This window comes from Aspergillus glaucus, assembly GCF_001890805.1.
Source record: "Aspergillus glaucus CBS 516.65 unplaced genomic scaffold ASPGLscaffold_5, whole genome shotgun sequence".
NCBI classification, from domain to species: Eukaryota; Fungi; Ascomycota; class Eurotiomycetes; order Eurotiales; family Aspergillaceae; genus Aspergillus; species Aspergillus glaucus.
This window is the reverse complement of record NW_019170457.1, coordinates 108,324-124,881: the sequence shown is the minus strand read 5'-3', so window position 1 is coordinate 124,881 and position 16,558 is coordinate 108,324. Positions and strand designations below refer to the sequence as shown.

Genomic DNA, 16,558 nt, shown 5'->3' with positions numbered 1-16,558 from the left:
TGCGTATGCACTAACAAGGATCAAGATTGTTATAAATAATTGGCTAACAAAAGAACCATACAGCATGTAGGATGTCTCAGCCTCGTCAGTTATAGAACCAGACATACGAGTTGGCATCGGGGTCTCCGCGAGCCGAGGACAAATAACCCTTTCCGGTGAATGAGGGAACGTACTTGGTGGGTCAAAATGAGGAGAAATTATTGAGACAAGTCAAGCCCACTTCATCACCAGCAATATGTCAGCTTTTCTGTCTTGTTCCGTCTTCCACATTTCCAGATATCCCCTGAAAAAGGAAGAAAATGGACCCTGAAAACCAATGGGATCAAATCCTGGTCAAAATTAAAGACTACGTCTTCTATCATGAAATTACCAGTGAGAAAGCATGGTCTCTGATTCGAGTCGCATTTCTCGATGCCGTGGGATGTGCAATTGAATCAGTCACCAAAAGCAAAGATTGTCATCATTTGATCGGCCCTGTTGTCCCAAGGAGCGTGACACCAGACGGGTTTAAGCTCCCTGGTACTTCGTATCAGCTTGATCCCGTCAAGGGCGCATTTGACCTTGGGTTGATGATCCGATATCTAGACCACAATGATGCCCTTGGAGGGGCCGATTGGGGACATCCGTCAGGTATGTAATATGAAGAAGAGAAAAAGGCAGTTTCATATGCTGGAACCATTCTGACTGGCCATAAAACAGACAACCTTGCGGCGATTCTCGCAGTCATGGACTGGCTCGCGCGTGGAGCTCAATCAGGAACTCGACAAGCTCCCAACATGCCGCCATTGACCATGCGAACCTTGTATACGGCCATGATCAAAGCCTACGAGATCCAAGGCTGCTTTCTGATCAAGAATGCCTTCCATAAGAAAGGGCTTGATCATGTCATTCTGGTTAAGCTGGCATCGACTGCAGTAGTATCCTGGCTGTTGGGTCTCTCCGAAGAGCAAACCCTGGCTGCTCTTTCCCATGTGTGGATGGATGGAGCTGCCCTCAGGGTGTATAGATCCGGCTCCAATACCATTTCACGAAAGGGATGGGCAGCAGCCGACGCGTCTATGCGAGCGGTTTTTCTGACACTTCTAGTGCAGAGCGGACAGGCGGGTGCACCGAGGGCCTTGACGATGCCCGGATGGGGGTTCTATGCCCGGTCATGGGACGGCCAGATATTTGACCTTCCAAGAGACTTTGGGACCTGGGCTATTGAAAACATCTTTTTCAAGGTCATCCCGGTGGAAGGCCATAGTATTTCCGCCATCGAGGCAACATTGGTGCAACGCCACAGACTGCTGGAGTTGGAACGTGATCCCAGACAATCAATCGAACAGATCCGGGTGCGGATCAATGCAGCTGCCTATTTTCTCATCAACAAAACAGGTCTGCTCCGAAATCCAGCAGACCGTGATCATTGTCTTCAGTATGTTTTGGCACTGACTTTGCTGAAAGGGGCCATTCCCCAGCCAGAGGATTATAGTGACAGCAGCCCGTGGGCAAGCAGCCCAGACATACACGAGCTTCGGTCCAAGATCGAAGTCATTGAAGATGAGGACTTTTCACGAGACTATCAGGATCCGGAAAAGAGAAGCATTGCATCCGCTGTGACGCTGATCCTGGCTGATGGACTTGTTCTTGATGAAGTGGTCGTCGAGTATGCGGTTGGCCATGTGAAGCATCCAAAAACGTTGAGCGAAGTTTACCGGAAGTTCCAGCATAATTTATCTCCTTGCTTCACCTCAATGGAAATCCATCATATCCGACAGTTAGTGGAGGACGACAGTCAGTGTGTGTCTGATATTGTGGATCTCTTGTCTAGACCTATGTATCAACCGAGACTGTGATATAACGCGCAAATTAACATGAAGATGAGGTCACTAATAGTTAGCCTAAAGTTGATTTTTATCAACAATAATTTGTCACTACAAAAACGCATGTAGCTAGCGAATGATAGACCAGAACTAATGCTGCATATTACAGCCACCTCAAGTGACCAGAAATGTAGCTCAATGGCCATCCCACTGGCAGCCACTGAGAGTTCACACTGTAGCCCTCGTTCCATGTGGACCACAGGCCCGTATGTACTTCAGTCACATGGATCATAATTTGTCTAGGTATGGCATTCATTGTGGGGAACGACTCATGCATAATATATATTTTAAATATCTTACCCCTCATCTGAGCCTCAAGATGTATGATAGATCCCTGTTACTTTTTTATCTATCTCCAGAAGGCTGCGTGTTAGCAAGGCCCGAGGAATATAAATAAAGCCCTTCGCTCTCTGCAGAAACAGTGAAAGCATAGGATAAAGTTTCTTTTGCCTCTTCTACATTTTACTGATTCAGTTTCTCGCTTGCGACAAAAACGCCTCGCTTCCATGGGGTCATATGTTGAATCCTTCCCAGGTCCGGGCCAGGGACCAGCGGACGAGAAAGTTATGCCAATTGCAGTTGTCGGCCTTGGATTCCGTGGCCCTGGAGACGCAACAGATGTGGAAAGTCTCTACCGCATGATCCTTGAAGCGCGAGAAGCCTGGAGTCCTGTGCCGAAATCCAAATGGAATAATGACGCATTCTATCACCCAGAGGCAAATCATAACGGGACGGTGAGTAAAGCTCTCGCCAAAATGCCAGCATATCCTAAAAGCTTATTATTTCTTCTCACAGTCAAATGTGCAAGCTGGTCATTATTTTACCGGAGATCTGTCGCGATTCGATGCTCCGTTCTTTAATATGACACACACTGAAGCAGAGGTAAGCTGTGTGGTATCTCTTATTTATCTTGTTCGCTCCGTGACTAAACTAAGCCCAGGCCCTGGATCCACAGCAGCGGCTTTTGCTAGAGTGCTGCTATGAAGGCCTTGAAAATGGTAAGTATGCCTGACTGGATATCTCCAGCTCATCTTTTGGCTGGCAATTCAACGTTGACAATCCTTCATCATAGCGGGGATTCCCTTGGGAAAAGCTGCCGGAAGCAATACTGCCGTATTTGTAGGTTCTTTTTGTGGGGACTACACGGACGTCTTGCTTCGCGATCCAGATGCCATGCCTCTATATCAAGCCACGAGCAGTGGTCATTCACGCGCAATCATATCCAACCGGTTGTCCTATTTCTTTGACTTTCGGGGTCCGAGTGCGACCATTGATACTGCATGCTCCGCAAGCTTGGTTGCCCTCCACATGGCATGTCAGAGCTTGCGGACAGGTGAATCAGAACAGGCGGTGGTGGCTGGGGCCAATGTTATCCTAAGTCACGAGATAACCATCGGCATGTCCCGAATGAGGTAAGGATAAAATTTCGCTCCCCAACCCCTATCACCTTCCCCCCCCCCCCCAAAAAAAAAGGGAACAGCATCCGACTGACCTACGCGCCAGATTTCTTTCTCCAGATGGAAGATGTTATGCGTTTGATGAACGTGCAAATGGGTACGCCCGGGGTGAGGGAGTTGGATGTGTCATATTGAAGCCACTTGATTCTGCCCTGCGCGATGGGGACCCAATCCGGGCGATCATTCGGAACACTCGCGTGAACCAGGACGGAAAAACGCCGGGTATCACTTTTCCCAATCGCCAGGCTCAGGAAGAATTGATACGTCATGTTTATGAGGCAGCAGGCCTGAATCCGCTTGAGACAAGCTATGTTGAATGTCATGGGACAGGAACGCCAACAGGTGGGTTTGTGTCAAACTTCTTCGGCTGCAAGTGCTGACATCGGCCACAGGTGACCCTCTAGAAGTTGGAGCCATTGCCAGCGTGTTCTGCCCAGGTCGGTCCCCAGAGTGGCCACTAATTATCGGCTCTGTGAAAACAAATATTGGGCATCTGGAAGGGGCCAGTGGTGTGGCTGGGTTGATCAAACTCGTTCTCATGCTGGAGGGTAAAATCATTCTCCCCAATCGCAACTTTAACATGCCGAACAAACGGATTCCGTTCAATGATTGGAATCTGAAGGTTAGTAGTGCACCGGCCAGGCCTGTCTAAATTGTCTGTTCTAAACCCTTCCTCAATAACACAGATCGCCACCGCACCCGAGCATTGGGAAACAGAAGGAGGTATACGTCGGGCATCTGTCAACAGCTTTGGGTCTGAACTCGCCCCCCCCTTCCCCCGACCCCACGGCCCTTTATAGGTTCAATTTGCTGACCCGGAGCTTTGAAATAGGTATGGAGGAACAAACGCCCATGCCATTGTTGACGAAGCAGAAGGATATTTGTGCCGGAATGAGATAACCGCTCTGAATGGCGCAGTGCAGAAGACAAAAAGGTGCCAACTTAGTGGAACGATGAAATCCCACTCGAACGGTACGCTAGAGGCACAGCGTCCTTCAAGCCGGATATTCGTCTTATCAGGCACCAACGAAGCGTCCGCCAATGATTACATCAAACGGCTTACTGCATTCCTTGAAAACAACCAGAACAATGAGCGTGGCTTCGAGGAGGATCTGGCGTACACTCTAAGTGAAAGGCGGACCAAGTTTCCATGGAAGGCCGTCATTCCGGCAAAGTCCGTTTATGACTTGCTGCAATCCCTCAAAGGAGATAGTCTCACGTTGTCAAAAAGCATTACCGGCAACCCGCTGCTAGGATTTGTCTTCACGGGACAAGGCGCCCAATGGTACGCTATGGGCCGCGAGCTGATGTCGGATGACCCGGTTGTTAATGCAATCATTGTACGAGCCGGTGCACATATAAGGACTTTGGGTGCAAAATGGGATCTGAAAGGTGATTAAATCCTTAAGGGACATGATCGGTCCGTGGACGAGCTTGGCTGATAGCAGTTATTCTGCAGGTGAACTAGAAAGATCTGCCGAGGATACCCGAGTCGACCAGTCCCTTTTCAGCCAGCCCTTATGTACGGCCATCCAAATTGCTCTGGTTGAGTTGTTAGCCTCTTGGAACATCGCTCCTGCATCGGTGACCGGACATTCGAGTGGAGAGATCGCCGCTGCCTATGCGGTTGGTGTGCTCAGCCTCGAAGATGCGATGACAGTAGCGTATTATCGCGGGCTCGTGTCAGATAAAATAAGCCATGAAGGCACGCTTCGTGGGGGTATGATGGCCGTTGGTCTTTCGAAAGAACAGGTACTTCCGTATCTCAGAACCCTCCAGAGGGGCCGAGTGGTGGTGGCATGCATCAACAGTCCGTCCAGCATCACCGTATCGGGTGACACCTCAGCACTTGAGGAGCTCCAACATATCCTTGGTGATGAAAGGATCTTTGCTCGACGGCTAAAAGTGGGAGTGGCGTACCATTCCCATCATATGGCTCTCGTGGGCGAAGAGTACCGCCAACTAATCTCCTGCATCCAACTCCACCATTCCATCACCGAGCAGAAAAAGGTACAATTCTTCTCTTCAGTGAGCGGCACGGCTGTCAATCCAGCAACGCTCGGTCCTGACTATTGGGTATCTAACTTGCTGGGCGAGGTCAAGTTCGCTCTGTCCCTCCACAGTCTCTGTCTAGAGACAGTTGCTCCGAACAGCAAGAAAAGCCGCAAACGCTCCTTAAAATCGGGAGTCCACGTCCTAGTTGAGATTGGGCCACATCCTGCCCTTGCTGGTCCGGTGAGGCAGATTCTACAGAACGACCCGAAACTCCGGCGAAGCGGAATCGAGTACTGCTCAGCCCTAGCGCGGAAGAAGGACGCAGTGACAACCTGCCAGGAGCTTGCATCGAAACTGGTTCTGTCTGGCTACCAGGTGAATTTACGTGCGGTGAACAAGGTTGACAACAATGGAAGGAAGCCCAAGGTGGTAACCGACCTACCCTCCTACGCATGGGACCATTCCAGATCGTATTGGGCCGAGCCACGCATCAGCAGAGCCTGGCGCACTCAGCCTCACCCTCGACATGACCTCCTCGGCTTGCCTGACCGTACCTCCAACCCTCTGGAGCCGCGGTGGCGGAATATTCTGCGCGCCTCTGAACTCCCATGGGTCAAAGACCATAAAGTTCTCTCCAACATTATCTTCCCAGCAGCTGGGTATCTTGCCATGGGGGTTGAGATTATGCGGATTCAGGCTCAAGCAAGGTCTATCCAACCCATTGGATACTGCTTGCGTGAGGTAACCATCGACCAGGCGCTAGTGTTTCCGGATGCATCCGAGGAAGTCGAAGTGATCATCTCCCTGAAGCCCTACATTGAAAGTGTTCGATCCCCATCTGATATTTGGAACGAATTTTCTATATATTCGGTTACAGAGCAAGACCGCTGGACGGAACATTGTCGAGGGTTGGTTTCTGCCCGTGAAGCCGCAACAGTCCCGAATGAAGTGACTGGAGATTTGCATCCCGACAGGTTAGCATATGAGGAACGCTGCTCGAACTTCAAAAGCTGCTGTCTTCGCTCCATAGACATTGAGCAACTCTACAAGCATCTGAGAATCTTGGGACTCGATTATGGTCCCACTTTTGCAAACCTCATGGCTGTCTCCGTTGGCTCTAGCCAAGCTCAAAGCTCATTTAAAATACCCGATACCAGATCTACCATGCCAAACGAGTTTGAGACTCCCTTGCTGGTTCATCCAGCCACTATCGACACGGTTTTCCAGAGTCTATTTCCATCAATGGAAGCTGCCATGGGCACTACACTGGAGAATCCTCTCCTCCCAGTCTTCGTGGAGGACGTCTTTATCTCTGCCTACATTACCAATTGTCCCGGGCAGGAGCTATGTGTGCTCACCGAGACTCAGCGCAAGGACTTTAGACAAAGCATGGCAACAATCACCGTTGCGGAGAGTGGACAATCGAACAATAGCCATCAGCCAGTGCTCACCATAAATAACTTGACATGCACATCAATGCAAAGCGATAACGAGCATTATGAGACCATTGAAGCAAGGAAGCCTGTCTACAAAACCCATTGGAGTCCCGATGTGGACTTCTTTACTCCTGCGGACATTGACAAATTATGCCAGGACATCCAACTGGGGGAATCGGAGGCCGACAACATTTCCGCTCTCGAACAGGCAGGAATCTACTACTTTGAAATGACGCTCGCAGAAATAAATCCAGCAGAGGTGTCAAGTATGCGGCCATACCACCAGCTTTTATGGGCCTGTATGCAGAGCTTCGTTCACGCATCCAAGCAGAACACTCTTCATCTACCCACCCATGGGTGGCACGAACTGGGAGCAGAAGACAGACAGCTTTTCCTTAGTCAGGTTGAATCTACCGGAGGCGAAGCGCGAATGCTCTGCAACGTCGGCAAGAACTTGTCTCGTATCCTCAGACAGGAGGTTGAACCGCTGCAGCTGATGGTTGAGGAAGACCGCCTGGAGGACTACTACAGAGATAATACCCGCTTTGATCGCAACTATCGGCAGGTAGCACGCTACTTGGAAGCCCTGGCCCATAAGAACCCAGCCATGAGCATCCTGGAAGTGGGCGCTGGAACTGGCGGGGCTACCTTGCCTCTCCTTCAAGCCCTAGATCGGGCGACCCACCAGGCGCCCTGTTGCTCCAGGTACCACTTCACCGACATCAGCAGTGGCTTCTTTGATGCTGCAAGAGAAAGGCTGGATGCCTGGAGCGGCTTTTTGGACTTTAGTAAGCTGGATATTGAACACGATCCTGCCCTGCAAGGATATGAACCGCATTCATACGATCTCGTGATTGCAGCCAACGTGTTGCATGCCACAAGGTCAATGCAAGCCACCATGGCCAATGTCCGAAAGCTTCTTAAGCCTACAGGGAAATTGGTCCTGATCGAATTGACCCGCGAACGGTTAACCACGTCCGCTATTTTTGGGACCCTGCCGGGTTGGTGGGCTGGTGCCGACGAGGGCAGAACACAAGGCCCAACGCAGACGGAAGAGAAGTGGGATACCTTGTTGCGGGAGACGGGGTTTTCCGGGCTGGATGCCGTTACCTGGGACTCGACCACTGAAGGCGTTCATCAAGGATCTATGATGGTGTCGACCGCGACCGTGCCTCAACAAGTCAGACAGGAAATCCCGGGTATCCTGATCTTGGTACAATCGTCGGCAAAGTATATCTCACTGGACATGCTCCGAGAGGGTTTCTCTTCAATCACTCACGAGGTAGAATTCTCCACGGTAGGGTCGGAGGATCCGCGTGGCAAGATATGCGTCGTCCTGGACGAGGTTTCCCATCCATTTCTCAGCCAGCCCACACCGAAGCAGTTCGAGGGAGTCAAGCGCATAGCCACAACCGCTGCTGGGGTCTTATGGGTAACTCGGGGGGGAAACTATTCAGTCACCACTCCTGCGGCAAACTTCATCACTGGCTTTGCTCGGACCATCCGATCAGAATACGGTGGCAATCCAGTTGGTGTCCTCGATCTAGACGGCACCAATTCCTTGGATGCATCTGCTGCGGCGAACACGGTTGTTAAGATCTTCAGGAGACTGTTTCTGGATCATCAAGGAGCTGCGGCGACTCAAGATCTGGAGATGGTCGAGCACGGTGGACAAATCATGATTCCGAGGCTGATTGAGGATACGCAGGCAACAGAGAGACTAAATAGTGATCTCACAGGCTCTAGTTCAGAGCTCCAGCCGTTCAACAGTCCCGGCCGCGCGCTGATGATGGAAGTTGGCGTCCCCGGCCTGCTGGACTCGGTCCATTTCATTGATGATCTCCGGGTTCAGCGTGCGCTACCGCCGGACGAGGTGCAGGTCACGGTGCACGCTGCTGGACTTAACTTCAAGGACGTCATGATGGCCATGGGACAGATCCATTACGAGACATTGGGACTGGAGTTCAGCGGCACCGTCACGGCGGTAGGCTCACAGGTCCAGAAAATTGTAGTGGGCGATCGTGTCTGTGGTTGCTCTTTCGGAACTTTTGCCAATACTATCCGCGGAAAAGCATCCAGCATACAGAAACTACCGGATGATATGCCCTTTGAGGTGGCTGCATCCTTGCCAATTGTCTTCTGCACAGCATATTTTGCTGTGTATAAGATAGCCATGGTGGTAAAGCATGATACGGTTTTGATTCATGCAGCATCCGGAGGGTTGGGCCAAGCTCTCATCGAACTGTGTCAGGGAATTGGGGCTGAGATCTTTGCTACTGTGGGCAACAAGGAGAAGAAGGAGTTCCTCATGTCACACTTTGGGATCCCAGAGGATCATATATTCTTCAGCCGCAATGATAGCTTTGCGAAGAATGTAATGCGGATGACTCACGGCAAAGGGGTCGATGTTATCATGAATTCCCTGGCAGGTGATATGCTACGACTGTCCTGGGAATGCATCGCACCATTTGGAAGATTCATTGAGCTCGGTGCCAGAGATTACACCATCAACTCCCGGCTAGAGATGGCGAAGTTTGCACGTAATGTCTCCTTTTCCGCGGTTAACTTGGTCTCCTTGATTTGTGACAGGCCGAAGTCCGCAGATGCAGTGTGGGAAGCGGTAATGAATCTGTTCCGCCAAAAGAGTATACGACCACCATCTCCCATTGTTCCGTTCGGCATATCTGAGGTTGAAGCGGCGCTGCGTACGATGCAGACTGGAAAACACATGGGTAAGCTCGTAATTGTTCCTCGGCCAGGAGAACGAGTTAAGGTATGTAAAGTCCACACCATCGGCTTGCTTTCCAGCGACGCAGCATTTATCTGGATGGAAGTTTACTTATACTATCTCACGTAGGCTGTCGCTAGACCAAAGAGCGCTGCACTGTTCCGATCCGACGCATCGTACGTGTTAGTAGGAGCATTGGGTGGTCTCGGTCGAGCTATCGCCTTGAGGATGGTTGACTCCGGTGCCCGGAATTTGATCATTCTCTCTCGTAGCGGACACCGGTCCCCCAAAGCTCAGGAGACAGTCGCTCTTTTGGAAGGAAAGGGAGCCACGGTCATGATTTTTGCGTGTGACATCAGTGTAGCCTCCCAGGTGACAAAGGTGCTTCAGTCTGCCGCCAACATGCCGCCCATTCGAGGCTTGATCCAGGGCGCCATGGTATTGCAGGATTCGCTGCTGGAGAATTTGGACCTACCGAGCTTTAGCGCAGTAACTGAGCCTAAGGTTCAAGGGACGTGGAATCTCCATGAGCTACTTCCCAAGAACCTAGACTTCTTCCTTCTGCTGTCTTCAACTAGTGGGGTGATTGGTAACGCGAGCCAAGCACCATATGCTGCGTCATCCACATTTCTGGACGCCTTCGCGCACTACCGGCGCCGCCTAGGGCTGGCTGCAAGCACAGTGGACCTCGGCGTTGTTCTCGGGATTGGCTATGTTGCGGAAAATACGGAGCTGTCACAAAGCCTGGAGCGACAAGGCTTTGAAGGAACAACTGAGAAAGAACTTCTAGCCTTAATCACCACTGCCATTGGCAACAACAACAACAACAACGACAATGACGACAACGACGATGTCAGCTGTCAGTTTGTTACCGGCCTGGGTACATGGGATGAAAACTCCCCACTAGTCTTTCAAGAACCCAGGTTCTCCCATTTCCGGCAAATGGCCCGGAAGTCTATCGAATTTACTGCTCAAGCCCCGAATGTCTCTATCCGATTGCGCGACAGGCTGCGGCAGGTCAAGACGACCGACGAGGCAATACAGCAAGTCGCCAATGGAATCGTCTCCAAGGTATCGTCTCTCTCCATGATACCAGAACAAGAGATACAACTCTTCCGGCCGTTGTCTGACTATGGAATCGACTCCCTGGTTGCTGTAGAGATGAGAAACTGGGTCTTCAAGGAATTCGAAGCCCAAGTCACAATTTTAGAGCTGCTGGCGAATGAGCCTCTGCAGTCATTCTCGAAGAAGGTCTGCACCAAGTCAAGAGTGTTCGATTTTGACGCCTTAGTCGTCTGATGACTGCTTTCTGGTACTTGTGTATTTATGATATAAGGCTAGGGGCTAAGGGGTATCCCCTTTGGCCATCATATGTGGCTGCTGTATGAGAAGATAAGTTATACCAGGCACACGCCTGGTCAGTACCAATGTGAGGCGACCTATATTAGTTGGGCAAACAAACTTGCGGGATTAACTCTACGCTACATACCTGCAATTTTCCACTCTGTATGTGGTGACTTCCTCCGAATTAATAAAATACAGTACGCGGGACAAGGCGAATAAGTCACATTCTGCCAGTTGGTCGCGCCTTCCAAAATAGGCACCTTCCCAGTCATACACCAGGAAGCTAGGAAGATAAGCTATGTCTGCACATACACCCCCAAGTAATCACTCAGCTATCAGAATGAGGCTACAAGAAGCATGTTAAGCCTAGAAAGGATCAAGGTCCTTAGCGTCCGTAACAGTTTGCTGGTCCTCGTCACACCCAACACAAATGAACCGGTCGCACGCAGTCTCCTCATCATTAATTCGGAAGGCCAAATTGCTATAGATATTAAACATTTGATGAACACCAGTCAAGAGGTGAAGTTGGTGACAGACTACCGTCTTCATCTGTATACGGCCATGATTCGAGACCGAAGAATTATGTTATATCCTGCCTTGAGGCAACGCGACGATGGACTATGAGAACTTATTCGCTGACTCTACCTCAGAAAACGATGTCTTTGACCCTTATAATGATGATGATTGTTATTATTATTTATTCATACATGCATCTGTCGGCCCTATTGGCCGATTGGCGGCAGCTCACTGCGGGACGATTGGACGAATCACCAAATATTTACATGCTGGCCCAACGGCAGCCAGTGAGATCGACGATGTATAACTATACATAATATATACTCGCCAAACCAGTTGATGATTCCAGCCTCGCAGGGTGGTCCAGCAAGCCCGTACAGTTGAAAAAGCTGTAAATCTAGCGGCCTCTGAGAGGCGGCTAGCCCTAGTAATCTGCTTTGTCTCCATCTCATTTAGATCAGACGGGTGGCCAGTTTTAACAGCCCATGTAAGGGTGAATCTGACTGGCCCACGTTATATTATCATGAACTCTAATCTCGTGTGGAGATTCAATACGATGTTGGTAAAGCATTGAACTGCCCAAGGAGTCTTGTGCTCAGCATAAAGTGTGTGGTCTTGGCAACTAGATCTGGCCTTATTAGAAATGACCGCGGACCGCCAATCATGATCTTGTGTGCCAGGGAGCAGGTGTTCAGCCCGGGCTTCAGCATGCTGGGGGCAATGGAATAGTATGTGGCAGACATCTTGTTGACCTCAGCCACATGAGCAACCAGTGGTCTCCATGGCATTGAATGTACCAAGGTAACTAACAAGGGTAATCTTTCCTGTCTGTATCTAAACCAGCGCTGAGCTGGCGGCCCGGCGGAGCCTGTAGTGCAGATGGAGAGTTGCACAGGTGGGTTCACTGAAGAGACAGCAGAGCAAGGCCCTGTGGTCATTAAACTCCTATGAAGCCTTCCACTGTTCATTGGTGTGTGATCATAGTATCTGGTGTTGACTGGCCTGGAGGACAGGTTCTGTACTAGCATTAATGTAATTAAAACTCCTCGCCTATAGCCTCGTGCAGCCCGGATTATCGGCTCCCCGACTTCCCCGACACGGAGTTTATCCGCTTCACCAACAGTATATGGGATTCATGTGACCCCACTTGACCCATTTCCGGCTAGAGTCCAACAATGCGCGCATTCAGACTTTTATCCCTTTTTCGTCCTTCTTTTCTCCCGTCTGTGTGCTCGGAAAATTCCAAATTCCGCACCGCGTGGTTAAGCGTTCACCCCGTGGGCGATGAATTTTTTTCATACACCTTTGATTAGGGTTCCGTGTTAGATATACACTGAAGCTTTTTTGGTTGGCCGCGGCTGAATGTTTCCCCCGGGAAAAAGCTACCCCGGACAACGTTCCCACATCTCCATGCATCTGTAATTATTGCTGTATCATATTCACGTTCATCCCCCATATTGCCCCAGGCTATGGGGCTGTAGGCGACGTGTGTTGTGGAGAGTGTTCAGTTGGGGAATTTCCACACCCAAGATCCATTGGGATGGGAGATATTACTTAGGGCCCCATTCCCAGCACGTCTTGACCCATCTTCCTTCTCCCATCTTTCTCGATCAACTTCTTTCTTCTCTCAGCCACCTCATCTTTCCATTCCTCCCCCCTCGGGCTGGTACCTCAAACGGCCATGGGCATCCTCACACTTGCCGAAGACCGGCCGACGCCCAAGTCCGTCTACAACTGGCGCGTCTATGCACTCGCCGCCATTGCATCATGCGGTTCCAATATGATCGGTTATACCAGTGCCTTCATCGGTACAACTATCACACTCACATCCTTCAAGAATGAGTTTGGTCTCAACGAGTTGTCTTCCGCGGGAAGAGATTTAATTAGCGAGAATATTGTCTCTCTTTTCATCGCTGGTGCCTTTTTCGGTGCCCTTTTGACTTATGGACTGGGCCATTTCATCGGCCGAAAATGGTGTTTGGCTGTTGCTGCTGCCATTTTCATCACCGGCGCTGGTTTGCAACTCGGTGCCAACAGCGCCCGAGGACTGGGCATCCTGTACGCTGGCCGTGTGCTATCCGGTTTAGGCACCGGTGTGGCTTCAAACATCATTCCCATTTACCTTTCCGAACTGGCACCACCTGCCATCCGAGGACGGCTCGTCGGTCTGTATGAGCTTGGCTGGCAGGTCGGCGGTATGGTTGGCTTCTGGATTAACGTGGGTCTCCCGGCCTCCCTACGATCTTTCTTCATGCCGTCTTTGCAGTTAAGCTAACCTAAAGTTGGTAGTACGGCGTTGAACAACACATGCCCCAAGACCATGAGCAATGGATCATCCCCTTTGCCATCCAGATCGTCCCGGCCGGTATGCTTTTCGCTGGTGCACTGTGGATCAAGGAATCCCCTCGCTGGCTTTTCCTCAAGGATCGTCGCCGCGAGGCGATGGAGAACCTCTGCTGGATCCGCCAATTGAATGCCGACGACATTTACATCACGGAGGAGGTAGCAGCCATCGACCAGGCTCTTGAATATCAGAAAACCACCATCGGTTTTGGATTCTGGAAGCCCTTCCAGGCCCTCAGCACTCGCAAGAACGTTATGTGGCGTCTGTTCCTGGGCTGCATGCTCTTTTTCTGGCAGAACGGCTCCGGTATCAATGCCATCAACTACTATTCTCCTACTATTTTCACTTCGGTATGATGACGATCCCCTGGGCCCGCAATACTGCATTGGCTTTCCCGTCTTAACCCCTTTTCTGATGCTGACTGCTCTTTCCTATAGATTGGTGTCGACTCCAACACTGTGAACGTAATGACCGGTATTTTCGGTGTGATCAAGGCTGTCACGACCTTCGTGTGGCTCTTGTTCCTGGTCGATCAAATCGGAAGACGGAACTTGTTGCTTGGCGGTGCCATAACCGGATCGATCTGTATGTGGATCATTGGTGCCTACATTTGTGTCGTTAAGCCCGAAGACAACCCAAGCAGCAGCCTCAACGGTGGAGGTATCGCAGCGATCTTCTTCTTCTACCTCTGGACTGCCGTCTACACGCCTACCTGGAACGGTACACCGTGGGTTATCAACTCTGTGAGTCATGGGATCCTTGCCATTGGGAAATGATTCATGTTTTAACAAACCAATAGGAATTCTTCGACCCCAACTTCCGTTCCCTGGCCCAGGCCGCTACCACCGCCAGCAACTGGCTCTTCAACTTCCTCATCTCGCGATTCACCGAACAAATGTTCGAGAAGATGCACTATGGTGTGTACTTCTTCTTCGCAGCCTTGTCAGTGCTCGCCTTCTTCTTCGCCTTCTTCCTCATTCCCGAAACCAGTGGTATCCCGCTGGAGAAGGTCGATTATCTGTTCAAATGCAAGCCTGTCTGGAGAGCAAACAAGATGCTCAAGGAGCAGCTCAAGGAGGAAGAGGAGCAGTTCCGCTATGATATCAAGGGGACTTCTTATCATGAGGAGGACACCGATACGCCTCAAAAGGAGTAATTGGCATGAGCGATACAATTATAGAAGGACAGGGTAACATATTTGCCAAGCAAGCTGTGCAGCTAGCGCGAAACGCGTCATCTTCCTGCAGCATTCCTTCTTCAACCACCTACTATGCCACCAAGCTGAAATTCGAAGTTTCTCTTGACGAGATGAAGGAATCGATATTCGAGTGAGCTTTCCTTAACCATGGTGGATATTTTTTGGCACGTCATCATCTCCCATGCCTATGCACCACTACAGGGATCAAGAATTGAAACCATTTGAAACACATCATTTATCTCCTTTTCTCGGCACTTGACCCTCCCATTGAGCCTTGGCTGCAACGAAGAGCTTATCATCAGTCAACATTTCCCAGCCCAGAAGGGCCAAGCCTTCCCCCAACGGTAATGCCACGGAGCGCGGGCGCTCACCAGCGGTATGATATGTTTGACTACTTTGGCCTGTTTGGATATAGGGCAGGAACCCTTTCGCACACACTAGATAGGTCAGCGCTGGCAGGCCCAGCTTCTTTCCTTTCTTTCTTCAGGTTAATATTTCGTCAGATAGTCTACCAATAGATTCCTATTGCTCGAACCGTCACAAGTAATAGCCTCGTGTGCTTCGTCAGTGCCAGCGCAGACAGTAAAAGAAGGATGGTGGGGGGAAGCAGCCTTCGGGAGTTGGGATTGCAAATGTGGAATGGAGCGTAGGGACGGCAGAGCTGACATTTCCTGTAAGGCTGTCAGTAAGCATCTTATGGTATTATGACTTTTCGTAAGGTTACTATCACTTACCAACATCGGAAGAGCCGGTCAAGACCTTATCGACCTTTCGAATGATGGAATTCCCATATCCTTCCATGTGGGTGGTGTATCTTCCACACAGGGTATCGTTCAAGACAATATTGGTGTACAGACCCTCCCTGTGAACATACCACTTTATTAGCTGTTTGAGAGCCTCAGACTCCAATATGCCCCGCTCCTGATTGGTCCACACTAGCGAGCCCATCAACATATGCCGGATAGAGGAGATCCACCCTCATCCATCTAGACAGCTACAAATACAATAGTATCATCAATGCCTTTCCTTGCCATAGCCTGTCCCATATTAGCGCTCATGCATAAGCCGGGCAGACAACAAGACTCACTTTTTGATCTTCACTGTACAGCCGGTGGAAACAGCAGCCCTTTCCACGCAATGCCGAACTTTAGCAATAAGCTTATTTAGTCCCTCCAGAGTGGGACTGCGGATCTGCCAGTAAGATTTGGCGTATGCTGGAATAATGTTGGCAACCTTTGGCACATCGAGGAATGCACCGTGAATTCGCTCGTCAGGGAGAGAATATGCTGCCTCAAGGTGGAGATTCCGTTGTACGCCATCATCAGTGCATCCAATGCATTGACACCGTCCCACGGGTTGCCTCCGGCGTGGGCGTTCTTCCCAAAATATTCTGCGTTAAACATATTTTCCCAGACCTCTGTTTTTCGAAAGGTGCTATTGACTACTTCCTCTCGCACATTGTTTACTCCAAGGAGTTGAGGGAATTTCCAGATAAACTGTCCGCATCTGGCTGGGATATCAGCGAAATCAATACGCCCCCACCCCCGGATACTTCTGCAGCCCCTCCCCGTCGACCGTGGGGGATTACTGTCATCCAGGTGCAGATTTATCACTAATCGATTTGATACGACCCTCGGTCTGTGACTGATCGAAATCGGGGCCTTCCCATATTCGG

The 16,558-nt window shown here is 50.4% G+C and overlaps 5 protein-coding genes across 5 annotated transcripts; 4 read left to right on the top strand and 1 right to left on the bottom strand.

Annotated features, from left to right (window-relative positions):
• Window positions 1-299: 299 nt before the first annotated feature.
• On the top strand, window positions 300-1,838 carry ASPGLDRAFT_121713 (uncharacterized protein; the record flags this gene model as incomplete). The annotated part of the gene is made up of 2 exons (XM_022540259.1): window positions 300-630; window positions 700-1,838. 2 exons carry the CDS (start codon window positions 300-302, stop codon window positions 1,836-1,838), a joined length of 1,470 nt encoding a protein of 489 aa, XP_022403039.1.
• A 593-nt stretch (window positions 1,839-2,431) lies between these two features.
• On the top strand, window positions 2,432-10,780 carry ASPGLDRAFT_1511145 (type I polyketide synthase; the record flags this gene model as incomplete). The annotated part of the gene is made up of 10 exons (XM_022542220.1): window positions 2,432-2,599; window positions 2,661-2,747; window positions 2,806-2,863; window positions 2,938-3,277; window positions 3,369-3,664; window positions 3,715-3,944; window positions 4,009-4,076; window positions 4,155-4,714; window positions 4,782-9,526; window positions 9,611-10,780. 10 exons carry the CDS (start codon window positions 2,432-2,434, stop codon window positions 10,778-10,780), a joined length of 7,722 nt encoding a protein of 2,573 aa, XP_022403038.1.
• Window positions 10,781-13,022: 2,242 nt separating this feature from the next.
• Window positions 13,023-14,841, top strand: ASPGLDRAFT_121506 (sugar porter family MFS transporter; the record flags this gene model as incomplete). Its single annotated transcript, XM_022540246.1, has 4 exons — window positions 13,023-13,559; window positions 13,631-14,035; window positions 14,123-14,428; window positions 14,485-14,841. The coding sequence occupies 4 exons, from the start codon at window positions 13,023-13,025 to the stop codon at window positions 14,839-14,841; spliced, it is 1,605 nt and encodes a 534-aa protein (XP_022403037.1).
• A 606-nt stretch (window positions 14,842-15,447) lies between these two features.
• On the bottom strand, window positions 15,448-15,684 carry ASPGLDRAFT_33258 (uncharacterized protein; the record flags this gene model as incomplete). The annotated part of the gene is made up of 2 exons (XM_022544286.1): window positions 15,448-15,554; window positions 15,618-15,684. The coding sequence occupies 2 exons, from the start codon at window positions 15,682-15,684 to the stop codon at window positions 15,448-15,450; spliced, it is 174 nt and encodes a 57-aa protein (XP_022403036.1).
• Window positions 15,685-16,133: 449 nt separating this feature from the next.
• ASPGLDRAFT_33257 (uncharacterized protein) lies at window positions 16,134-16,499 on the top strand (the record flags this gene model as incomplete). Its single annotated transcript, XM_022544285.1, has 1 exon — window positions 16,134-16,499. The coding sequence occupies one exon, from the start codon at window positions 16,134-16,136 to the stop codon at window positions 16,497-16,499; it is 366 nt and encodes a 121-aa protein (XP_022403035.1).
• Window positions 16,500-16,558: the final 59 nt, after the last annotated feature.